The sequence below is a fragment of the Phalacrocorax carbo genome, chromosome Z (genome assembly GCF_963921805.1).
Source record: "Phalacrocorax carbo chromosome Z, bPhaCar2.1, whole genome shotgun sequence".
Classification (NCBI taxonomy): Eukaryota; Metazoa; Chordata; class Aves; order Suliformes; family Phalacrocoracidae; genus Phalacrocorax; species Phalacrocorax carbo.
In genome coordinates, this window is record NC_087548.1 from 54913130 (window position 1) to 54939771 (window position 26642).

The 26642-nt window shown below is 40.4% G+C and overlaps 1 protein-coding gene across 2 annotated transcripts in view; it reads left to right on the forward strand.

The window, feature by feature from the left end:
• The first annotated feature begins 1637 nt into the window (after positions 1-1637).
• The window catches only part of GAK (cyclin G associated kinase), a 79264-nt gene continuing 54259 nt past the window's right edge, over positions 1638-26642 (forward strand). For both annotated transcript variants that reach the window (XM_064439330.1, XM_064439331.1), the window contains exons 1-11: positions 1638-1946; positions 11611-11672; positions 13039-13098; positions 15771-15885; positions 16307-16449; positions 18519-18644; positions 20115-20204; positions 22459-22594; positions 23123-23235; positions 23799-23910; positions 26063-26186. In XM_064439330.1, the coding sequence (XP_064295400.1) occupies positions 1805-1946; positions 11611-11672; positions 13039-13098; positions 15771-15885; positions 16307-16449; positions 18519-18644; positions 20115-20204; positions 22459-22594; positions 23123-23235; positions 23799-23910; positions 26063-26186 (1223 nt within the window). In that variant the 5' untranslated portion in view covers positions 1638-1804. The remainder of the gene's footprint in view (positions 1947-11610; positions 11673-13038; positions 13099-15770; positions 15886-16306; positions 16450-18518; positions 18645-20114; positions 20205-22458; positions 22595-23122; positions 23236-23798; positions 23911-26062; positions 26187-26642) is intronic.

A 26642-nucleotide genomic window follows, 5' to 3' on the forward strand; every position in this document is an offset into this window, starting at 1 on the left:
CAGGGAACTGTTAAAATTGGTTAGCAAAAAACCCCTCCAAAACCACCCCCAAAAAAAGAGGTCATTTTAGCCCAGGTCACTCAATCTGTTACTGAAGATACGGCAGAAACCTCAGTCTTCATTTAAGCTGAAGTGAATTTTAGTTGCCTCATATTCTACCTGCAAGAAAGTCCTCCTTTTTGGAATAAGAAAGTTGCTAACACAAAAACCAGACCTTCAAACATGGAAGGTTGCTAACACAGTTCCTTATAAAAGATCCTGTTCCTTTTCCAGTGGCCTTGTATGAACGAGTCTTTGAAGAGGAATATGCGGGTGACTGATAGGGTAAGGGACAATGAGCAGAACAGTATGGTGTAGCAAGCCTAACTAACAGTGATTGTTTGTCCAAAATAATTCCAGCCTTTGCCTGAAAAAAAAAATTGGAGAAGTCAGAAAGCAGAATGGGGTTGAAGGTAGGATGCTCTTGCTGTAAATACAGAGCCTGCTGTTCTCAAGCAGTGATGGTGGTATGACTTAAGACAGCAAGAGGTTTTCTTATAGGGAAGGAGAAATGAAAAGCAGCAGCTGACCACTGTAACAGAGAGAAGGAAGTTCTCCATATAATCCGACTTTGATAATTTAAGCTTTTTTTTTTTTTACTACGAGATAGAAAAACATGGGATCTCCATGTAAATCTACTGGCCTGCAAGACCATACTTCTTAACTGGTAAGGCATTAGAGCAGTGAGGGAAGCACAAGATGCCATGCCTCTGTAATTCACACATTAGCATGAAGAACAGCATGTTCTTAGTTTATGGAAGTTGAGAAACACAGCCTTAAAATATTTAGCTACTCATCTGTGCAGGAGAAAGCAAGCACGGACACCTGAAATCTTAGGGAACTTGGGGATGTCTGGGATCATCTCAAAGTGACGGCTGCCGGCAGGGAGCAGACCGCCGTAGCAGAGAGACATACTTTCTGACAGGGAGTCCTGGGTAGCAGTGTTCTTTCTGAAACAAAAGGTTTTGAGGCAGCCTTGCTTTTAGGGATCTGCTGTCCCAGGTCATGCAGCCTTCTGCAGCAGACGGGCTTTACCAGTTAGTGATGTTGGTACAGACACACGGAGAAGTCAGCCTTTCGACTGAGGACGCTGGCTGACGCTCTAGCTACCAATATTCACGTACCCGCCGCGCTGTGACACATCGAAAAGGCAACACCACCGTGCTCCCCTGTGCACGCGGGAGCAGGCACTGGGGATGCTGGAAGGGCAGCGGTTGGCGGGTCAGTGCTGCACGGAAAAGCGAAGGAGGGGGAGATCCCGAGGTCAGACGAAGCGCAAAGATTACGGCGGCACTCCGGCGGAAAGAGCCCGTACTGCCCAAGTGACATCGATATAGGCCTGAGTTACCGACGCGACGCACGTCACCTCCCTCGGGGACGGCAAGAACCTTAACGGCAGGTAGTGACGCTGCTGCCTAGTGAATGACGTCCCTTCCCCCCGCCCGCGACCTGGCAACGCCGCTCCTCCCCCGCCGCGCTTCTCGCGGTAAGGCGAGCTCCGCCCCGCCCCGCCCCGCGGCGGGGCGGAGGGGCGGGCTGGGCGGAGATGTCGCTGTGAGGTTATAAATGACGCAGCGCTCCCGGAAGCAGCCCGCAGCGGAGGGAACGGCGGTGGAGGAGGCGGCCGGCTGTCGCGGCGCTCGGTAGCTCGGCGGAGGCGGTCCGCCCTTCCCCTTCCCCTGCCCGCTGCATCGCGCTCCCCTCGCCTGCCCCCCACCGCCTCGGTCACCGTCGCCCCTCTCTCCCGGCAGCGCCGGCCCGGGCCATGTCGCTTTTCCAGTCCGCTCTGGACTTCCTGACGGGCCCCGGCTCCCTGGGGGCCGCCAGCCGCGACCAGAACGATTTCGTGGGGCAGACGGTGGAGATGGGAGAAATGAAGCTGCGCATCAAGCGGGTTATCGCGGAGGGTAAGAGCGGGCGACAGTAGGCCGCGCCCGGGCCGGGCCGTGCGGGTGGAGCGGACCCGACCCCGCCGCTCCAGGGCTGGGCTGGGCTTCGCCGCCGGCCCCGGCGTTCCCGTCCCCCTCACCCCGCGTCCCCCTTCCTGGCCGGGAGAGCTTCCTCCTTGGCAGGCCGCGCCCTGCCTGGACGGGCCTTGCGGGGGCCGGCGGGCGGCGGCGGTGCCCCTCCGGCCGGGGCCGGCGGCTTCCTTCCCGGCGGGCGGCCCGGCCCCTCCGCGGGGCTTGTTGCCGCCTTGTTGCTGCCTTCGTTAGGGGCCGTGGGCGGTCGGGGCTAGTGCCGGTGCCACGGGAGGGGCTTGGCGAGGACCGGCTGCCGGAGCTGGGCTCACGGTCGTTGGCCGGCTGTTGGAGTGCCTGTGGAGAGTAGTGTGTTGTCTGGCACCTTCTTCACTTGCTCTATGATTTAGAATATTTTCACCGTGTAACATAACTCTTAAAGGAGTTTATAGGCTACCTAGGGCCTCCTGGAAATACTGGATTGCTTATATATTAAGAAAGAATAAAGACAAGTTAAAATATTACGCCAGAGATACAAGTTTGCCTGTGCTGTTTTGGGTTGTTTGGAAAACTGTGATGTGCAGGAAAACATGTTAACTTTAAACACAAACGTCAGGTGGCTGATCTCATTCAGTGTATAGACTTTGCTGGAGTATAGGAGTTAAATGTTTACTGGGGTATGTCTGGGCAGTTTTCAGTTTCAGAGAATTTTTGGGTGGGCATCTTGGAACACTATTTGCTAGCCTGTTCTAAAATAGGTGCTCTGTTTGGTGTGTGCAAGTTACTTCAAAATTAGCAGAAATTGGGATCTTGTTGTGTTTGTGGTCAGAGGAATTACTTTATTTCTTCAGGCAGGAGATATTTTGGATCTCAAAGGACTAAAATGTGATTTTGTCCATGTTAATGCAATTACTCATTAACTTTATACAGGTGGCTGATGTTATTTAGGTGAAATATTCCGAAGCTCTATTCAGAGCTCCTTTTCATTATTGAAGTTATTTTCTGTGGTTGCTTCCTGTAATTGTCTTATATTTAAGTAGTTTTATAAGTAGGTTTATTAATTTTTTCCTGAGTAGTTTTTTGTTGAAATCTTAATGACCAGCATAGAAGAAAAATTTGATTCTTCAAGTTCAGCTATTTGAGTTACACAAGCAAAGTTTTGTAAATTTGAAACAACAGTATGTTTTGTCTTCATTACTGTTTTAACTTCTTAAGGACAAATAAGTTAATACTTTAATGCTGAAGTACTTTTGGCATATGATCTCAGACAAAACCTGGCAGTTTTTTAGATAGTAATAATTCTTCCTTGAATGTTTCCATTGAGCCTTTTTTGTAAAAGCAGTTAGCCGTTGCATTGACGTAGTAGCAGAAACAGTTACAGCAGTTCATAAATTACTTCATGTCATATTGACAAAGTACATATAGAATATATAAAGCCAGAGAACCTCTATTCTAGAGATCCTCTATAAAATAGAGAACTCTTAAATCTTTACAGTGATGCATGGAACAAAACCTGATACTTTTCAGTCTCTCAAGGTTGAAAGCATAAAGGGATATTCTGCAAGTCTATGTGTTTGGTTAGATTAGGTAATGTTTTTATGGGTTTTTAGTGTGCTAAAAATCGGTTGACAATTTTGCTAGTAGTCCCTACTGCCACCCAATGCATAATGCAGTCTTCCTACAAATACTGCACTGCCAGTAAGTGAGACTTAATTTGCTTTTTGAGTACTGCTGTTGAGGTCTAGGTTGAGTAGTAAATATGAAATTATCATTGAGTGTCCTATTTTAGCTTTATTAAATTTTCAAGAACAGAGATCATACTAGCAGAAAAACAATATATTTAAAGTTTTGAATATTTCTCTCCTGGTAAGCTGTTAAGTGAGAAAAACCAGATTGAAATATTCCTCTATTAGTCCTTTCAATGACTGATTTTGAAACGCTAAGTTATTCTGTTTCATAATATCTGTACTAAAGATAATTGCATCAGGAAAATCACTTTATGCCGTAATTATGGTTCAAATTTACAGTTTTCATCATCTCAACAACTAATTCAATTGCAGACGATTAACTTTTGAATATACTATGGTTTTCTCTTTAATTCGTGAGTACGTAATTCCTTTTCTACATAGTAAAGGTTAAGTCTTGGATTTTATGGGAAATGAGGCAGTGGTGTCTTGGTTCAACTTAAAGAATTTATATAAAACAGATCAGGGTCTCGTCAGTGGAAGGCAGTGATGACATGGAGTGAGGAACACTGGTCCTTCAGAGTATATTGAGAAATGTGCTGCCTGCTCATGTATGCTAATTGTAATGTATTTGAAACTTGTTTGTGTTACTGCTTTAGCCAGGTACTCTTTGGCCTGACAAATATGCAGCAAAAGCTGAGAATAAATGATTAAATTAGTGTTCCAGTGATTGTGAGGTTCTCCTCCGGAAGAATCATGGAGTTGATATCCTCAAGTGAACATTCAAAGAAAGATGGAAATTTTACTATTCATGTTCATACACTAATGAGCAGATGATTGTGGGATACTTGCTGGCTCTTCCAATATCAGTTGTATCTCATGAAACTTGTTGACTTACTAGTAGTGCTGATTTGTGTATGGGATAGCTGAGAGAAGTTCCAGAAAACTGCTTTTCAGACAGCGCAGAGGTAGTAGGCAAAGTAGTGGAACTCCTGTGCTGTTTCAGCATCACTTTCCTTGAGATTGAATAAATAACAGTTTTATAATACAGAGACCATTTAGCCATGTCTTTTTCTTCCAGATAATGGGTTTTCCTTATCACTATGTTGTTTTACTTGTCCTTGTCCCTTTGTTTAGAAAGAATCACTCTGAGAATAGACATGGATTTTTTTCTCATGTGGAGGTTAGGACTGTGACTTTCAGTTCCTGCACCATCAAGTCTTTAAGGCTTTTCGGTATGGGATAACGTTAATACTACTCCCTTATTTTTTAAGATTTTCCTCTCAATACAACAGTATTTTGCAAATAAGGCAAAATGCATCTTTGTTATTTGCCAATTTGTCCAGTTGTCCTGCCATTAGAGTGAAGTTCCAATGGTTAGGGTAAACTTTCCATATGCTGAAAAAAAAGCCTGTGAAAATCAGGGTTGAGATCTATGCAAGGAAGGTCCCTGAAATCTCACTTTCCACTGCTTTTATTGCTTGTTTTATACATGGGGCTGAACAACTGAGAATAAACCAGGTGTATGGTTGTGTAAGAAGCAGGAAACAAGCAAGTTCTGTAGCACACATTTGACAACCACTCTTCATATGTATTGATTTCTTATGCTTCCTTTGAGCAACAAGCATGGGTAAAGAGTAAGACCACGGAAGAAGAGAAACATGATGACAAAAAACACACCTTATTCAGACTGTTTGATCTGAGTCTAAAACTTTTACTGTGAAGAAAGAATCATTCCCTAGAAAGGCTACAGACCTTAATCTTTTCAGAGTTTAAAAAGCTGTCATGAATTGAAGCCATGTAGGTGACTTACTATAAGCTGCATTCTGAGAAAGTGAAAGTTGTGTCTGTCACTAAGGTATCAAAAAAAAATCTGCTTTAGACTTCAAGGGTCCTTCAGTATTTTGCATGTGAGCAGTGTTACAGTATACCAAGCTTATAGGTACAATTCTACAGTCTCTGCAACTCCTGGATTCACAGGATGGTGGTAATGTAATTAAATGCTGATTTTTGGATTAATATAATTCATAAAACTCTGGGCAGCAGGGGCACAATGAATACTGAATAGACAGGTTTCTCCAAATGTTGAATTTGATTTGCTGACAGATGTTCGGATTTACTATGAAGGGAGGAGGGCTCACACGAAGTCAGAGGTTGTAACAGCCTGTATGTAAAAGATGAACTGACAGTTACTCTGCAAACCGTGTGTGAGGCAGACTTCTTGGAAGTGGGGAAAAAAATGTCAATCTCTAAACAAGAACTGAAGCATCCTGACCTAGGAGTTTTCCAGTTCGCATTCCATTTACTGTAGCTTTAGAGAAGTTTTTCAATGTGAAGCAGCACAGGGCTAGTTTTAAAACTGGTGTTTCTTAGGTATAGCAGTTCCTGCTCGCAGGGGATCTCTGAAAGTTTCAGAGTGTTCTACCTCTCCACTTCTCAAGGTTATGAGAAAGTCCAGTTATTTGAGTGAGTCATGCTTAATTTTTGAGGCAGTTTCATGTTGTTATTTGCTGTTTGCAATTGACACAGATGCATGACTGGACTTCAGAAAATATGCTATCAATTCTTGGCAACAATGACAGAGGTTCCTTTATGTTTTGAATAAGGATGTTGCTTGTACTCTGGTGGAAAAATGTCTGTCTGATTTCAGGTAAGATGCACTGTAACTTGTAGTCCAGGTTAGAATTATGGTGTTTCAATGAAGTTATAACTGAAATGTGAGCTACACAAAATTGATACGGAAACAAATTTGGTCAGTATTTGGGAGGGGACAGGTCACATCAAGTAGTTAAAAACAGGAAGTTACTCACACCATCCCTTTCTCGTGACTAGTTAAGTGTATAATGAAACCATGCATTATAGTAGCAAGCAGCTTTATGTTGTGGTTGTTGTCCCTATTTCGATGCTTCACTAGCTGACAAGTAGGAAAACTGTAATTTCACTGAAATGGTTTGTCTGAAAAAAATCAGTGAAGATAGGAAAAAAAGGGACTGGATAAAAAACAGTTGTAAATCCAATTTAATTTTTAGTGCCGTGAACTTACTTGATATTATGTGATGCCTAGGTTTAACTTGAGTGAGAAGGCAGATCTCTCAGTTGGAAAGGAAGGGTCTTCTGCTCTCTGTAAGAGGATGATGGACTGACAGCAGCAATGCTTGTTGGCTGTGACGGTGTAAGGATGAGTGCAGAATGCTCACGATTAAGGCAAATGAGGTGGGATTACCCCGTAATGCAAAGGAGGTCATCAGATGGTCTCAGTGTGGACCAGGAAGGTGAGGTTGGTAATCTTTGTGCTCTAGCCTGTTTCTCTGCATCAGCTGTGGGGCAAGACTGATTCCAGGACTGACTGTTGCACTTCAGCTACTCCCTTTTCGTGAGTTGGTGTGGTCCTCTACAGGGAACCTCTTCTGTGTAAGTTTGTTTCTGCAGAAAAAGAAAATCAGTTTTCTTCTGCCATAATAATAACTTCTGCAGCAAATAATAATCTGAGACCATTTTTTGAGAGCTTGGGCTCTGTTCTGAAACTGAGAATATGAAATGCCTCAGCTCTGAAAAACCTCGTGTCTCAGGGCAAGGGGTTGGATGGGTGTGTACATATATACACACTGGTAACCTGTATGCGGAAATGCTAAGATGATTTTGCTGATATAAAAAGCTTCAGAAAACTGACTTAAAACCACCTACAGGTATTGACATGAGTGGAAATACTGAGTGAAAACAGCCCAAATGAAACTATGTTCTTTCTGGACTGCTAGGAAAGAAACTCTTAACTTTCATTTCCTCTGTTGGTTCTACTATACAGGTGTTTCTTCACACAGGTATGTTGATGTAGGGGTGTGATCCTTGACTGGCATGGCTGTATTGACTGAAATCCTTGGTGTGGTTATAGTTAAACAGGTGAAACTGGTTTTTTCTTCTTTTTTCATTTTTTCAAATTATGTTGCAAACTACATTGGTCAGAGGGCATGGAGTAAACTGTTCTGGCAAAGAAGTTTTCCCCATAAAGTTGCCCCTGTTCAGGGTATATTAAAACTGCTTTAATAGACAGGCTCTACAAAGACACCAGCATCAAACCCTAAATGAAACTGCTTCTAATAATTAAGCAGTAGGACTAATTTTGCCTTTTGTGAAGGAATTGTTTTCACCAATAACATTGTTTTAAAAAAATAAATTCACATTAAAAAGAACTGTCACAACTCACTGTACCTCCTTTGGTATCCCAGCAAATCCATAGATTTAAAATTGGTATCAGCTGTAGTGCTTCAGTGGTAGTGAACCAGTCACCACTTGGAATGAACAGTGTTATATGGTACTGAATTGTGTTCAGGTGAAACAATGAAATGACAGAATGAGAAACTTAGTGAAAACAGATGTTTTGACAGGGGCATAGCTGTAAAGGATGAGGTGGCAGTGAAATTCTGTATGAAACAAGTGCAGTGAAGTAGGAATTTAACCAGGCAGGATACCACTGGCTGTTGTTTGGAGTTCTGAGAAGTGTAATGAGCTTAACTCGGTGATTAGTGTTTCAGCACTTGATCTTAAGATAAAATTGCTGAAGTAAAAGTACATCTTCTAAACTACCTGTGTACTCTTAAGTTATCACTATTTTAATGAAGTTTTTTCCTTCAGCTTAATATTTTACTAGCCCTGTAAAAATTGTGAGATCCTACTACATAACTATTGCTCGGAGCTCTGGTAAACCATGCCACCATTGAAATGGCCTTAAAGAAGCCTCTTCATTGCTGTTCCTTTTGTTAACCCATGCTCTGAAAACGTAGGAATGAAAGCAAGTATTTTGCTAATACAGAAGTTGATTCTGGCCAGCTTTAAATTTGACCTCAGCAAAATCTTAGTTTGAACACTGTGTGCAGATTTTGCCAGATTTCCAGATAAATGGCAATTATACTTCACTGAAAGTCAAATACTGTGCTTTAAACTAAGTGGAGCTTGTATTCACTTCTGAATTTACAATTTTTAAATGGCTTGCATTGCTTAAAATGTTCACTTACACTGCTAGTCCAAAATGAACATTTATGATTTTCAGTGAGTATTGAAACGTACAACCAATATGTTTTGAAGTAGTTATGAAGCTGAATATAAAATTTCTTTAGATTCCTAGCTAGTAAGTAAGAAGACTGAAATTATTTTTTTTTTGGTTGGAAATGAGATTCATTTAAATGCAACAAAAACTACTTAAACTTCAGAAACCTTTCTAAGGTGCTTGTAACATTGTGATTTTGACTGTTAAAAAGCCAGGCCTTTCTATCAGATATGAACTTGTGTAGTTTTTGTAAATGTGATTGAGTTTTAGGCATGAATTGCAAGACTGTTCGCAAGCAGAGAAAATTTCTGGGCAGCTGTCAATGTCTAGAGTTTTTGGAGGGCTGTATGATGATCAGCACTTCTGTGAAAATTTGAAGAGGATCTTTTTTTGAAGATTATAGTAAATCTTTTTTTAGTCAGGTAAACAAATTCTTTCATATTCAGTGTCAATAGGACTAACGTTAGTGATAACGTGCAACTTGGTCGACTTTGTGTTTCTTATATTGGAGAAAGCTTGTAGGAAAGCTTGTCAGACCAGTTGAAATAATTGGAAAGGTAGCAGTGCTTCTAGGGACCTTCTTCAGAGTTTGGATCAGCTTGGTTGTTAATCAGATAAGTGTGTGAAGGGGATGGATTGAATTGATTTGATGACTTAATACTGATGCATAGGTACTTTCACCTGTAAAGTTCCCAGGAGGGCATTTGAATGAAGCATATTTTGGAGTGCGTGTATGTGGATGTTTGTCTTTGTAGAGGTACTAGCAAGGTGTATGCTTGAAATGCAGTGTATGCAACTGAGCTGAGCTTGCAGAATAACTGTTCTGTAATCTGGGGTGCCTCTGTCACCATTTTGCTCTTGAGTGCCTTCCAGAAAACAAACTGCAGTAATTTTGTGTACTAGAAATTTGTGCTGACCTGAAACCCATAATTTTGTTGATTGAAAGATATATTTTCAAGACACAGCTTGCAGGATTATTGGAATAAAATCAAAGAAATATTTATGAAGATGGATGTAAAGACTTTCTTCTGTAGGGCCAGCAGTACTGTCAATGTGTAGGAGGCCTGTGGGATCTGTGTAGGACAAAGACATAGAGGCAGTAATTCTGTGGTACAGTGACTGGGGTACACTGGTGTAGGGGCTTGCAACTCACCAGGACGGTGACTTCTGAAATCTGGGGCATGCCTCTGGATGAGAACAGGAAACTGGTTGGCAAGAGCTGTCAAACCATGGTGCCATGCTTCAGTTGAAGGATGACTTGCAGATTGTCTTGCTTGTTTCACCACCTGTGTAAAATTGTAAACCGTAGTCATAACTGACCAGTGCTGTCCAGAACCTTGTTTTTCTTGCATATGTTCTCATTCAGAAAGAATCAAAGTAAATAGACACGAACAATGCATGCATGAGTAATAATATATGATGGGACTGAACTGCAGCTCTTGCTGTTATATTTGGTGTTCTCACTGATACTTTTAACTCTTCTATTGTGCACTAGTTACTTTCTTTTGCTTTTTTCCCTGCAGCTGGGATCTTGGTTTTGCTGTTTTTGTCTGTAATCCCCCATTAGATACCAAAAGCAAAGGCAAAAACCAGGAGCCTGTTGTTTATTCGTTTCATGTTACTGGCAAAGTAACAAGATTTGTGGGCAGTACCATCCAGGAATCTTGGAGAACTCTGATGGTCAATTGCCATGTAAAACTTGAGAGCACTCCTCTAAAAGCCTTGTATTTGAGTTGCAGAAAGCAAATACTGTGTTCAGTTCAGCCTTATGTTAATATTCCTTATCTGCAGAGAACGTATTGGGTACTGATGTGACTGTACTGATTTGGATCCTGCACCTTTTTAAAAAATGCCTTGTCAACTTGTCTGTGGTTGTTCATTCTTTAGTTATCCTGTTCACTTAGCCTGTTTGACTGGTAAAATTTTGTAGTTCACTGACAGCTTCTGTGTTTATTCTCCAAATTATTGCTAAAGAGAACATTGCTATGTAGTTCAATGAAAATAGAATTTATGTTAAAGGAGTAGAAAGGCATTTTGGCTGTTACTGTACTAGAGATACTCTGCAATAGACAGAGAATGTATATGCCGTCACACTGTTGGTTCACCCATGAGGATGACATGTCCAGAAGAAATGGAATTGATACCAGGAGCTTTAAAATAAAGTAGAACTGTTCAAATATGTTCTCTTGATACAGGTGGATTAACATAATTAGCAGTTGAGGAAAGTGGCAGACCTGTAACTCTTTCCCAGTCTTTCTTACTTTGTAGAAATTTGCACAGTGTTCTTGAGCAAATTGGTAGTGTTCAAAATAAATATTCTGACAAAAGAAGTTGCAAGGAAAATAATGTTGTATGGAATGACAAATTGCAATTTACTACCAGCATGACCCTTATTGGAAGTGTGTGCTTCAGTTCTTGAAAATACTTTCCACTTCTATTATGAAGCCTGAAGCATGGAAATTATGCTAAAAAATACGAGGAGGTGTATACTTAATATTTTGTCTCCCTTGGTTATTGCTGCCCTTATAGGAAGCCTAACACTAAAACCAAGTAGTTTAATTAAAATCACTAGGTAATATTGGCTCTACTGAATCTTGGTGTTATAAGGTCCTGCATTAAAAAATTTGCTTCATAGCAAGTCTGCACATGCAGACTAACGAAATGCAGGAAAGTAACAGGTCAGTGTGGTTCTGGAATGTGTAAAAGTAAGGAAGACAATATTTTAGCTGTAATGTAGGTCACCCATACTTTTGGCAAGCCACTGAACAGTATGGATACTTCTGTTCAGAGAAGCATCTAAATTCATGTATTAGCACTGTTAGACTAAAAACAATTATTTACCTGAATGCTGACATTAAAACTGACTTAATGTGTCGTCTTCTTGTAGGTGGCTTTGCATTTGTCTATGAAGCTCAGGATCTTGGAAGTGGCAAAGATTATGCTTTAAAGGTAAAATGAATTTACTTCACTGCAGGTTTACAAGGTCTGCCTTTGTGCTAAAGCATCAAGCAAAACAGTTAATTCTTGATGTATGTCACTGAACAAGTCATTCAGAAAAATTCATAACGATAAAGTGGTGTTTGTATGACACTGTACCTGTATTTAGGACAGCCATTCCTGTTAGGACCCTGCACTTTATACTTAGGTGGGAGTTGCTCTATTAGGTACCACTGCTGTTTGTCTTCATTTGGTCTAGAAATTCATGACTGTGCCCCAAACATTTTGTGGCATGAGTAAAAAGAATCTTTCATAGTTACCTGAAGTGGAGTACAGCAATATTTTCATTCCTCAAAAGCAGATTTAGCCTACTAGTTAACCTACCTTTGTACTTCCAGAATAAGTTTCATCAATATTAAAAATAATGCTCCACACTTTGACTCATTGATCAAACATTCAGCCTGGCACTTTAAAGACACTCCTCTGCATGCTTGTTTTCTGAAGGCTTACAATAATCATGCAATAGCTGAAAAACTGAAGTATTATGGAAATACAATAAAGTGAAGTAATTTGTCATATTTTGATGCAAAAAAGTCACTTGTGTTTACAACACAAGGCTTCATTATGTGACTGTATGAGTATGAAGACGTCTATCTTGGAGAGAAAGTGAAAAAGGTAGTAGTATGAGAGGTGAGAGGTAAGATGGCATCATACCACCAGTAATTACTTGGTAATTTCCTTTTTGTACCACATGCTACAGTAACAAACCATGTGACCAGACCCAGATAGTATGTGTGTTCAAAATGTCACCCAGAAGTAGCTGCATTTAAAATGAAGATAAAAGATGAACCATTACTATACTTCGCCTGTTTTGTAAAGCTGGTACTTTTGTACCAAACGCTCAGATTGATTCTAGTCAAATGTTGACTCCAAATCAAAGTGATATTGGAAATAGTAATGCCTGACTTTGCTGCTGATTACTCAGGTACCATTGGAAAAAGTTAGGCTGCATAATTTCGAGAAGTTTTGGTTGGAGTAGATGGAAGACTGTTCCTAAAGATCAGTGCACAGTGCTGTAGCTACGAGCCTTTAGTATTTTATAGAACAGAAAACTGTAAGAGCAGCTACTTTGAGTGTCAAAGGTTAAAACTGCTCAGTTATTGCTAAACCTGAACAGTACAGGTAGATGGAAAACTGGCTGCTATATTTATGGCACCATATCCAAATGTAGAAACAGCCTGCTTTGTTTATTGTCCCGTCACAGTTCCTTAGGTTTTTGACTGTAGCTTATTCTTTGTGTTCTGGAAAAAAAAAAGAACTTGTGCACTGTTTTTCTGTAAGTTTTAATAACTTTCTCAACTATTCTGTTTTCTGATAGCGATTGTTGTCGAATGAAGAAGAAAAGAACAAAGCCATCATTCAGGAAGTTTGTTTTATGGTATCCTTTTCTGGAACATGCGTTAATGTTTTGATTCAATTGCCTGATATCAAACATTTCTGTGAAGTGGAGCAGTGCTGCAGATTAAGTTCTTTCCATGCCATACACTGCTTAAGAGGGCTGAAGTTCTGAGGAAGGTCTGGGTTCACGGTTTGTCATGGGTCTGGCACCAACATCCAGCAAGTTCAGTTCTTCAAAAGTTTCAGGAATTTAATGTGTGCAGATAACTTGTGTAGCTAGTGTAGACTTTGTTGTGTACTTCATCTAGCAAGAAGTGAAATTCTAATTTGGGTTTTCTTGCAGTCCTGTGACTATGGTCAAGAGACCTTTGGCTTTTCAGATGATATTTAGATCTTAAGTAGACTTCCCTCACATGCACTGGATTTATTTTCTTTTGACTACTCAAAACTTTCCTTTGACTCTGTGTTTCTTAATTTCTGCCTCAGATGTGTCTGGCTTTAAAAAGTAATACTGAATGTTAAGGAAGGGATTTCAGGAGAATACATGCATCAGAAACAAGATCTTTCTCAATGTTGTTGCTGTCCTTTTTGTCTTCAATAATGTTAGATGGTAGGTTATAATATAATCTCGGTGTTTTCAGTCCTCAGCTTTAGTAAATTCAATATTTGTTCCCCAACATCAGCTCTAAGTCCCTCAGTTTGTTTCATGAGTCAGTGCGTAGCTGTGGTATGCTGTTCTGTTTAGCACTGTGAGTGTTCAGCTTCATTTTGAGTTACCTGGCAAACCACTGATCTTAAGCTACTGAAATATTTCTTTTTATGATTGCTGAAGTGTTTGCCAAAATCTTACACCGAGTTCTCTAGAAGTACGCTTGCAAAGAACAGACTACTGTAGCACAATACATTTTTCTAGCTGCTCTGGCTACATCTTGCCAGGAGTAAAGGACTCGATGTTCTTTGGATGTTTTTTCCACAGCTCAGGCTCATTAAAGCACATCCACAACATGAATGAGGGATAACTGTTGCTAACTCTCCGGTGTATAACTGTGAAATGAAATTAATTCCTGCAGGTCTAAGTAAAAAGTTCTAAAGAGATGTATTAGATATAAAATAGTACTTTAGATTCATTCATTAATTTGGTGGATCTGACTTGCCCTTCTTTTATAGCTTTGTTGTTCTTGTGCCTTTGCTTTTTTCTTTTTGGACTTGGTGAATGCATCTTGTAAATAGTGCACGTTTGTCTTGCAAGCATGAGTCTCTGTATATAACCAAGGTGATGCCCATCAGGGGTAACACAAAACAGGCATAATGCAATGTGACTTCCACTGGCAGGAGTTGAGATCACTTATGTTTTACTCCCCTTTACATAGTTCAAAAATGATACCTTGATTTTTTGAACTGGAAGTGAAATATGGCGAAAGGTTTAGCGTGAAGAATTGTTACTTATCACAGAATGATTTAGATATTTAGATATCTATAGGTATCTATTAATATCTTTAGATATTTATAGGTATTGATGAAATAACCCTCAGTCTTCTCTTCTCCAGGCTGAACAAACCCAAGTTTCTCAGCCTTTCCTCATAAGGCAGATGCTCCAGTCCCCAATGATCATCTTGGTAGCTCTCTGCTGGACTTGCTCAAGCAGTTCCACATTCCCCTTAAACTGGGTGGCCCAAAACTGGACACAGTACTCCAAATGTGGTCTCACTAGGGTGGAGTAGAGTGGGAGGATAACCTCTCTCAATCTGCTGGCCGCACTCCTTTTAATGCAGCCCAGGATATTGTTGGCCTTCTTGGCCACAAGGGCACATTGCTGACTCATGGTCAGCTTGTTGTCCACCACCACTCCCAGGTCCTTCTCAACAGAGCCACTTTCCAGTAGTTCAGCCCCCAGACTGTACTGGTGCCTGGGGTTGTTCCTCCCCAAGTGCAGGACCTTGCACTTGCTCTTGTTGAATTTCATCAGGTTCCCCTCAGCCCAGCTCTCCAGCCTGTCCAGGTCTCGCTGGATGGCAGCACAGCCTTCTGGTGTATCAGCCACTCATCCCAGCTTGGTATCATCAGCAAACTTGCTGAGGTTACACTCTGTCCCATTGTCCAGGTCATTGATGAATATGTAGAACAGGACTGGTCCCAGCACAGACCCCTGGGGAACACCACTAGTGACAGGCCTCCATCCAGACTCTGCTCCATTGATCACGACCCTCTAAGCTCTGTTGTTGAGCCAGTACGGTGGGAGCATAAGTTCCCTCGTCTTTCAGATAATGTGTTTTGGGCTTAATTACTTAAAACATAACATACCTAATAGTTGCTGTGGAAAGACAGGTGTTGATACAATAGCCCTTTCTTGAACAGCCAGCTAGAGAAGCAGCTGATAATTAAACAGTCTCTGGTGCTTGTGCTAATACCTTGCAGTCATTGTCAAAAGACAAAAAGGAGTAACTAGGCCTGTTATGAAGTCCGGTTTCCTCAGAGCCTTAACACAAGGATTTTAATGTTTTATTGACTTTTTATTACATAACCTTCAGTGCCTTCCCTTGAAGTCTGTTTTTTTTCAGCCGAGGCATGAATTTCCCTGTTCTACTTATTATTGTAATTGCAGCTGTAATGTTTTCTGTTTTAAGCTAAGATTTCAAACAAGATACCTGAACTGCTGTATACAGTAGTATCAATAAACTTGGCAGTGATCTTCCTTAAACACGTTATCTCCAGAAAAAACTTTCAGGTCATCCCAACATTGTCCAGTTCTGCTCTGCTGCATCTATAGGAAAAGAAGAATCAGACACAGGACAGGGAGAGTTTCTTCTGCTTACGGAGCTGTGTAAAGGTAAACTTTGTCTTTTCCCAGTAATGCATATTGCTTCTGACAGTTGTTTTGCACAGGTTGCTTCACAGCCTAGAAGCTTTGAAAGCCTTTTAAAGATAATATAGTTCAGTGGAACCGTAGAGTTCAACCTCATCTTTTATAGGATAAGGATCATGTTCTTGGAGACTACAGTTCAACCTCATCTTAAATTGGGATAATCATGAAGTTCTCTTTGTGTCTGAGACTAGTCAGAAGAAGGAAGAGGAACAGTTCCTTACAGCACCATTGCCTTTGGCACTGCAGTCAGTGTGGATTTGCCATTTAATACTACACCTCGAGACAGTAAATTTTCCTTGATGAGAAGAGTTTGTCTATTCATACCAAGCTTTCAGAATTTCTGGTGTTCTGTGTGTGCTTATGTGAATTTTCTGATTTCCTGCAGGACAGCTGGTGGAATTCTTAAAGAAAGCAGAATCAAAAGGACCTATCTCCTGTGACACCGTTTTGAAGATCTTCTATCAGACCTGCAGAGGAGTGCAGCATATGCATAAACAGAAGCCTCCTATTATCCATAGAGATTTAAAGGTGCATTACAATGTTTAAGTAAAGGCTGAATTTTTAAACAAAGGAGCCTGTAGGGCTGAATCAGTGTTAAGACTGTTGATTGAATACAGTGGACGCTCTTGAGTGTGGTGCTTACATGTATTGCCTTGCCAAGGCAGCTGGATGTCAATAAGTCATCACTGAAATACTTGCACCTCTTCAAAGAACATCTTTCCCCTGTGCCTTGTGGTGTGCTCTATCTGAACAAGCTGATAGAAAAGTAGTATATCGTGGTTTTCTGATTAGGTTAGTCTTTAAGTAGTTTGCTTTTGATAAAATAACCAGTTATGACTTCCAAGTTGCAGTTTTGGGGTGAGCAGGCTTTCTAAATAGAAGAGGTAAAACTTTGAAGGAGAAGAGGAGGTAATGTTGGATTATCTGTAAAAAATGACATAGCCTTGGAGGATGCGTAGTAAGCTGTTTGGTTTAGACCTAACAACTTGCATTGCATTTTAGAGCTTGTTTTTAACTTGAATTTAAAGTTTGGTAGGCATTATCCATGATATATTTTGTTTCTTAAATTTTCATCTTAGCCTTTACAAAGATGCTACAGGGTTATGCTGTAGAAAGTGGTGTCCTCTTAAACTCCTGAGATTTGAAAGGACATAATCTGTGTTTGAATTGTGTATTTTGAAGGCAGGGGTTCAGCTTTACGTGTATGCTATGCCTTAGATGAAGGAGCCCTAATCATTAGTGAGATTCTACTGTACTACAAATACATTTGAACCTAGTGGAAAAAGGTGGTCTTCGTAAACATAAAATACGAGGAAGGAGATTCTTTATCCTGAAACAGTGTCTGAATTTCACACGTTTATTTCCTACTTGATGTGATATCAGCTGAACATAAAAAAAGGAAAATTTATTCCTCCTTAAGCAAGCATGTACTTGATTACTTTTGGGAAAGGAAAGTGAAACCGTCTTCTGAAAGTAAATGTATGCTAAGTGTTTTCAGCACTGTTACTGAAAGCTTTGTTAGGTACTAGTGTAGCATCTTAATATAAAAATAGCTGTGATGATGGAACATGCCCTTTTTTTTTCTCAGTACCATTAAGCAGGCTTCTAGGTCATGTCAAAGAAATTAATCAATCTGGGCTACAACTTGCTTAGTTTTACATCTAGAATAAAGTCTTCCATTCCTCACTGAAATTTCTATACACCAGTCCCTAGAAAACCTTGTAGAAAAGGTGCATCTCTTCTCTGAAAATGGAGTAAAAATCTATTTACAAATTAATTTTCAATTTCTTACAGCCAGCTCCATAGAAGTTGAGCTAATGCTGTAGTTCAAGGTCTGTTTTTTCTTGTCAAGTAATATAAGTTCCTGGCAGAGAAAAATATGGAAAAAGGCAGGAATTTGGTTTCATGTTGGTTTCATGTTACAGGGGCTGCAAAGCAAGATGAAGTGATAGTTATGATGCAATAAGCAGAGAACTTGATACAATCAGGAGCCAAATAAGTATTGTTTAGCTGTGCTACCAGTTCCTGAAGCTGGATGAAGTTCAGACTTACAATGTGTTTAGAGCACTGTAAGAAGCCAGCTAGTTACTTAGTTGTAAAAAATTTTAAGCTGCCTAGAGGGTGATTTGTGATTTGTGATTCTTTATTTTAATTGTCTGAATTTGGTGTTTTCAGTATTTGCCATACAGTGCACAGCTAGTCTGCTTAGTACAGGTCATAGAGCCTGTTATCTGAATAATCAGCCAGAATGTCTTACGTTACTAGCAACCTTTACCAAAGCACAAATACCAGAATGTGTGTACAGAACCTTGAACTCTGGTCTTACTGTGACCATTTTTGATGTAAAAAATTAATTTTATGTTGAATGCCCACCGTTGTTATTGTACATGGAGATAAGCAAAGGTTATTGAACAGAGAAGGGAATTCAGATTGCTGGTTGAGATTGATGTTCTAAGAAACAAACATTCAAAACAATGTTCTGGGCTAAAGTGAGCATTTTTTTTTCTATAAATACACATTTGACTTGATGTGGAAAAGCATTTGTGTTAGTATACAGAAAAAATGTCTTTAATTTATTATTCTACATCTTTTTGAAGGTGGAAAACTTGCTTATTAGTAACCAAGGGATGATTAAACTTTGTGACTTCGGCAGTGCTACAACTGTAGCTTACTATCCTGACTACAGCTGGTCTGCACAAAAGAGAGCACTGGTTGAAGAAGAGGTGAGACTATTTCAATGTGATTAATCTTACTGTCAACAGTGAATTCACTTAATTGTTACTATTAATCTCATATTGATTCATGGGACTTAAGACAACTGGGTTTTTTCAGTTGTAGTGTTCATAAAGCTTTTGTTTTGTATTTGTGTTGCCAGGGTTCAAACACTGTCTGCAGTTATTATCATAGCTGTGTTCTGTAGCTGCATATACAAACACTGCTTCTACTTGAGCCATGTCCATTCTGCAATCTGGTGTGAAAATAGAAGTGATTGCTAGGGTTTCTTCTAATTGCACTCTTGAAAGGAAGTCAAAAATAGGTTGTGCTGAAGTGATTCCCACCTTCTCATCTGTTTTTCTCGGTTGGATAACACATAAAGTGGCAAGCCTACTCAGAATTTGAATAGGCAGTATTGCAGCGCCTCTAGGACTACAGCGTCTGTGTTAAGCACACAGTGTGTTTTTTCAAAGTGCATTTGTTTCTAGTTTAGAGTTGAATAATGCTGGTAAATCTAATGTGATGCATCAACTAGACTCAGCATTCAGTATGGAGAAATACAGCGATGCTAAAAATTCATGTGTGCAACTTCTGATATCATGAGTCTCTGTAAACTCCCCGTTTTGGAATCCAGTGTCCTTCAAGAGCAGTCCATTGGTTTCTGGAGAACAAAAGATGATGCGGTACCAGTCTTAGTCTGTGCAGAAAGATGGTAGAAGAGGTCTCTTCAGGGATCCTTGTGACATACTTAACTCTTCAGATGCATCTGCACTATCATTAAGTGTGATGAGGAAGGGAGAAATACACATGGGAGCATGAATTCACTTCTTCGTTTATTGTTGATTTTCTGTATTCATGTCCATATCCCTTTTTGCCTCATGTAGAACAGTCATTTTACGTGGCGATTCACGACATGGACTCCGTATTCATACACAAGCAAAGCCTAAGTCCTTTATTAACAAAGGAGCAGCTTTAATATAGTCTGCCTCCTGAGCTAGTATTTTTCCCTTCTCTCTGCCTCTGAATGTGTTCTATCACGATAGCTCCACATATGGTATAAACATAGATAAGCGCGTTCTCCTGCTTCGGTGCTCCAGCTGTGCCCTGACCTTCTGTCCCGCATATCACGGCCTCAGTTCTGTGTTTTTGTGGGTTGTTTTTCCATCCCGCAGCTTGCATCCAACAAGGGCGATGGGATCTCCGGTGCTGTCACAGGAGGCCGCATTCACTTACTCCACAATTTTACTTCACGTGCTTTGCAGTTTGTAAGGACTCTTGAATACCACAGTTATACAGCCTTATATCAAAGCTATAGTGACTATTGCAGGATTCAGTTGATGGCTTCTGCCTCGACAAGTATTACGAAATTGATTTTCAAAGTGAGAATGCTGTCTTTTCTACATGGAGAGCTGTTTCCTTGGTTGAGTGTTGGTAGAGCTTATCCAAGTTTCTGTTTCAAGAAATTCTGTCTTTTGCAGATCACGAGGAATACAACACCAATGTACAGGACACCAGAAATTATAGACTTGTATTCACATTTTCCAATTGCTGAAAAACAGGACATTTGGGTAAAAAAATTTTCTCTTGCTGTATTATAGCTGCTTATGTCATAGTGAAGCTGATTTTGCAGTCTTCATGTTAATTTGTTGATGAAATAAATAAAAACATGAAAAATAAACATAGAATTAGATGGTCTTATGTCAAAGTAAACTTAAATAGTATGAACTGTGTATCTAAATATTAAATGAATGAGAGTAGTATCTGAGGTTTTCTCAAATATCTAGCTTTGACTTCCACTGTGAGAGGCAACGCTGAACTACTTTGACAGTGCAGTAGAATTGTTGCCTAGTTGGAACTTGCCACCACAGAGCCAGAATACTTAGTCCTTGATTTCAAATCCTTGTCTTTCATGCTCTGCCACCCATGTAATCCTGGGACAGCCTGTTGAGTTCAAAATGATTATGTCTAGGTAGTGCATCTAGCTAAAATAATGACAGATAGCAAGGATGAGAATGATAGAGATTATTCATGCTTTGTACTGCTAAGGCTGGCCCTCAGGCATTCCAGCCCCGAGAGGTGAGAGGGAAAATCTGGAGAATGGAAGACTTTGCCTTGGTTGAGGAGGATCATTCAGGCAAACTGATTCAAGACACAAATCCATGGGGTCCAATGGGATGCACCCATGAGTGCTGAGGGAGCTGGCAGATGCTGTTGCTAAGCCACTCTCCATCTTTGAAAGATCATGGAGGACAGGAGATGTGCCCAAGGAATGGAGGGTAGCCAGCATGATTCCAGTCTTCAAAAAGGGCAAAAAAGAGGACATGGGAAACTATAGGGCAGTTGGCCTCACCTCCATCCCTAGAAAGGTGATGGAACAGCTCATCCTGGAGGAGGATTCATGTCTGGATTTCATCTCCAGGAATGCAGAGGAAAAGGTTCCATCTACAAGAAGGGCCAGACGGAGGATCTGGGGAATTACAGGTCTGTCAGCCTGACCTCAGTGCTGGGGAAAGTTATGGAGCGGTTCATCTTGAGTGAGCTCACCAGGCATGTGCAGGACAACCAGGGGATCAGGCCCAGCCAACATGGCTTCATGAAAGGCAGGTCCTGTCTGACCAACCTGATCTCCTTCTATGACCAGGTGACCCGCCTAGTGGATGAGGGAAAGGCTGTGGATATTATCTACCTGGACTTCAGGAAAGCCTTTGACACTGTCTCCCACAGTATCCTTCTAGAGAAGCTGGCAGCTCATGGCTTGGATGGGTGTACTCTTCGCTGGGTTAAAAACTGTCTGGATGGCTGAGCCCAGAGAGTTGTGGTGAACAGCTAAATCCAGTTGGTGGCTGGTCACAAGCAGGGTTCTCCGGGGCTCAGTTTTGGGGCCAGTATTGTTTAATGTCTTTATCAATGATCTGGATGAGGGGATTCAGTGCACCCTTAGTAAGTCTGCAGACAACACCAAATTGAGCGGGAGTGTTGATCTGCTGGAGGGCAGGAAGTGCCTACCGAGGGACCTGGACAGGCTGGATAGTTGGGCCAGTGCCAACGGTATGAGATTCAACAAGGCCAAGTGCTGGGTCCTGCACTTGGGTCACAACAACCCCGTGCAACACTACAGGCTGGGGGAGGAGTGGCTGGAGAGCTGCCTGGTGGAAAAGGACCTGGGGGTGTTGGTTGACAGCTGGATGAACATGAAACATCAGCATGCTCAGGTGGCCAAGAAGGCCAATGGCATCCTGGCTTGTATCAGGAATAGTGTGGCCAGCAGGAGTAGTGGAGTGATCGTGCCCCTGTACTTGGCACTGGTGAGGCTGCATCTTGAATATCGTGTGCAGTTTTGGGTCCCTCAGTACAAGAAGGACATTGAGCTGCTGGAGTGTGTCCAAAGAAGGGCAACAAAGCTGGTAAAAGGTCTGGAGAGCAGGTCTTATGAGGAGCGGCTGAGGGAATTGGGGTTGTATAGCCTGGAGAAGAAGAGGCTGAGGAGAGACCTTATTGCTCTATACTACTACCGGAAAGGAGGTTTGTAGTGAGGTGGGGGTTGGTCTCTTCTCCCAGGTTACTAGTGGTAGAACGAGAGGAAATGGCTTCAAGCTTCATCAGGGGAGGTTTAGATTGGGTATGAGAAAAAATGTCTTTACTTCAAGAGTGGTCAGGCATTGGAACAGGCTGATCAGGAAAGTGGTTAAGTCACTATGTGTAGCTGTGGTGTGCAGGGACATGGGTCACTGGTGGACATGGTAGTGTTAGGTTTACAGTTGTACTCAATTATCTTAGAGGTCTTTTGTTCTATGAAATATTTCTGCCTTTATCTCTGTGCAGGCTCTGGGCTGTATCCTGTACTTGCTGTGCTTTAGGCAACATCCATTTGAAGATGGCGCTAAACTTCGCATAGTCAATGGGAAATATACCATCCCACAAAATGAGACCCGCTATTCTGTGTTTCATGATCTCATTCGTAAGTTTACAATGTTATTTAATTTGGTGTCTTTATAGATACAAAGATGTATCCTTAAAAGTGTTGTATTGTTTGTATCCATCAATACAATGTTGTATTACTGATCATGTGATGGTGAAAAATGTTATTACAAATGGTAATTAAAAATTAATGGTTACTAAAAATTTTAATCCATTTCTTTGAATTTGCTTTAGAAATTGTTTTCTTTAAATTTCAAATAGATTATTGGAAACTTTAATCACAGTGCTAGAAATATGTCTCCAACTCCAACAGTATTAGAAATAAAGTTATTTCTGAGGTTATTAGTTAATTGATCCTAAAATATATTATTTGAAATATTCTTAACCCTAAATGGTGTTTTTTCATGGATGACTGTTATGACAATGGTATTAGGATTTGGATTTAGCAGTTGCTCCTCTCTGCATGTTTGATTATTGCACTGGAGTGCACTGAAGAAATTATTAGTCTCTGCTGGGAGAAAAGCTCGGAATGGTGTCTGTTACATTGTCTGAATCTCCTTTTTTTTAGGCTCCACTTTGAAGGTGAACCCAGAGGAGAGACTGTCGATCACTGAACTTGTGAATCAGCTGCAGGAGATTGCAGCAGCTAGGAATGTGAATCCTAAATCCCCCATCACAGAGGTAAAGATGTTTTGTAAGGACTATTATTAATTAGGATTCCTTTCTCTCCTCTCTTATCCAGTGAGAGCTTAGTAACAGAGCAGGTCCGCTGTTCTACAGTCTTTTGAAAATTTCACACAAACTTGATTTGAAGATCAATTTAATTGATCTGTATCAGTTACAGGTTCTTTAAAAATATGCCTTTTAAAGCACAGAGCTTGTGTGACATTAAAGGAAACTAGCTGTATTTCTTATTGCTGATTGAAAAACTTCTCATGATCTTGGGTCATTCTTCAGCATGCAAATGCTCTGTTTTGACATGCTGCATTTAATCACAATTAACTTGGACAGAAAAATCTAGTATACAAAGGCTCTGCCTACTCTAACTTAAAACACACTTAGGCGTCTTCTGTTCAGTGCTTGTTTGCCCAATACTGCAAGTGAATCAGTTAGTGTATCTTAACTTTCTGGCTTTCTTCTGAGGTTCAGCTTACCTGTTCTCACAAAGTAAAAGTAATTTACCAAACATAACAAGTTGGCTAAATTGTCAAGAAAATATTTGTAATGAGTATTAATCTCTTCAGCTCCTGGAACAAAATGGAGGCTATGGAAACAATGCTCAGCCTCGGACATCTGTGACCTCCGTTTCACAGATATCCAAGCCTGCAGGACAGCTCAACAATATGTACAATGCAGGTAAGTGCAGAAAGACATAATCCTAGTGTAAAACCAGTTGTACTTCCTCTATGTGGAAAAAAACCACGCTGTGGGGATTTTATACACTTCGCAGAAGCAGTAGCTATTTGCATTTGTATCACTGTTTCTAACCTTGTTTTATTTTTCACAGGGTTTGGTTTTGTGTTGATACATGCAAATGTGAATTTCTCAGGTTCATTGCTGGGTGAGAGAAAATTCAGTTGCCTACATAAAATAATTGAAACTAAAATGCATTATTGACCTACAGAGGTGGGAGACTTGAAAGAGGTGAACTAAAACTTGATGAAAGTGGCAGATACAATAAGCAATAATAAGAACAAGAGCTGTAGAGAGTAGTCTTCAGGTTATGACAAATGAATATAATGGCTTTTAAACCTAAAATTTTCTGATTTAATGAGGCAATGATATTTGAAAGTGGCTTGTTTAAAGAGGAGAATTTAAGAGGAGTTTAAATTTAAAAAATCTCAGAATGCTGTATTTTAACTGAAACCTTTTTACTTTGTGGCAGAAGTTACTGAAATCAGTACATATCCTGAGTTAGTGCACAATATTGGATCTTTGGTGTAAGAAAGTGACAGTTACTTTCCTTTCCAAGAAGAATTACTTGACGTAAGATATGTTACAACTTAAAAAGCAACCATTCTGTGGCTTTTGGTATAACTTTATACTAAAATGGGCTTTTGGGTGCCTAGTGTCTGAGGTAAAGAAATGCAGAAGCAATGACAGGGATTTTGACTATGGACTACACTAGTTCATTAATGCTAAGGAGTCACTTACCTGACACATGTTTGTTTTAGCATGTGAAAAACCCATATGAGGAAGAAATACTTCTGTAAGCATCTGGGGTCCACATCTCCCTTCTCCGCTCCTCCCCCAAATAAGGCTCGGCTCCCTGTGATAGCTTGAAATACATGTGACAGTGATCATAGTCTAAAGCTATTTAGTTTTTTTTCACTTCCAAGACACTCATGTCTGACAGCCTCAAAGGCAAAAAAAAGCAACAGCCTAAACTCACTTTGGCTATCCAATCAGTACTTTCAGAAATAGCTGTTGAGCCCAGCTAATTGCGGGAGGATTGGACAGGGAGGGCTTCAGGAGATGGTTGTACCGCAGGACATTAATGGTGAGGAGAAGTTTTTCCTACTGAGGAAAAACAGTAGTTGGACTAGCAGTACTAAATTGAGTCAACCAAAACACATCTCCAAAATGACATGGTTCAAAGCGGACATACCCACTCTGTAAAAATAGATATTCCAGAGTTCATTCAGTTGAAAATTGTGCTTAATAAAGTAAAGAAAATGAGAAGCTTGATAGACTTGCATATAATTTTTTAGTAAATGGAAATTTCTGCACCCATGTTATCACATATATGTGAAAATGGAACAGTTCAATTAATATAGAAGGTATCAAAGAAATATTTCATACTGTATTCAATGTTTCTTCCAGCTTGATATTTCTTGCTTAATATTACTTGTGCTGAATTGCCAATGAGACAAAGGGTGTTCCAGGGAAACTTTTAAAACTGGGTAATATTTATTGCAATAATGTTATCAATTTCTGGGGAAGAAGCCAGTTTTCTAGTAGGATTATAATCAAAAGGCTGTTTGGCCATCTGTTTTGTGCAAGAATGAGTACTGTTTATTGTATACAATAATTTTAATAGGGATGTTTTGCTGTGATTCTGTGCTAGCTGGAATGTTGTGCGTAAAAAGTAAGTTAATAATGCCAGCTGCTTTTGAAGCCCTGCATTAAAATGTCTCTACTGGGGGTGCTTAAGTAGATTTGCTAATGATAAGCTGAACTTTAGAGACGGATACTAAAAAAAAGGTATTTTGCTGTACTGTCAATATGAAATAAATTTTCTGGAAGTAAAACATTTTCATTTTGTTTTCACTTAAATGCAAACAGTCGATTAAACAATGTGTTAAGTAGTTTGCTAGTACCTCCTGACTGCAGGAAGTACTGTTTTTTACGTAGGTCATAATTAAGGAGAACTTCAGAACTGTGAGCCTTACAGCAAGGCGTAGCCTGTGTGTGCATTCACTTCCAGCTTTATAGGCAACTTGCTTTAGTGCGGAGCCCATTCTAGGATGTGACTTAAAGTACAATTATTTTTATTCAACTACTCTAGGCCTGACCGTTGCGGAATGTGACCAGACTTATGGAGGGTTCTTTGATATTCTGAGGGGTGGAACAGAGCGATTTTTCACTAATATTAAGGATACATCTTCTAAAGTTATCCAGTCTGTGGCCAAGTGAGTAAAAAAAAAAAAAAATTAAAATCATGCTTATAAGAGTTCTAAATGAAGGGTCAGGAGCTTACTCCAGAAATTATCACATTCAGCATACTTTTCCAAGTATGAGCTCTAATAGCTGGTAGCTAACCTTGAGATACAAATTCAAAAGTTACTTCAGCAGTCATATACTAGAAATGAGAATGTTGGGGACAAAAGCCTGTCAATAAGTACTGCTTTCCCTGCTGTGTTTTAGGTATCAAAAGCTTGGGAGGGATGAGCAGGTGGGGGCTGGAGCAGAGTGGAAAGTTATGGAATAGAATCATCATGGTTCAGAATGCATGAATTGAATGAGTAGATAGGGCCTCCGTGAATGAGAGAGGAAGAAAAGAAGTTGGAGTGGTGAATGGTATAAATAAAGGGAATGGAGATGAGAAGAAAAACTGCAGGGAAATAGTGTATGAGCTCTTCCATCCA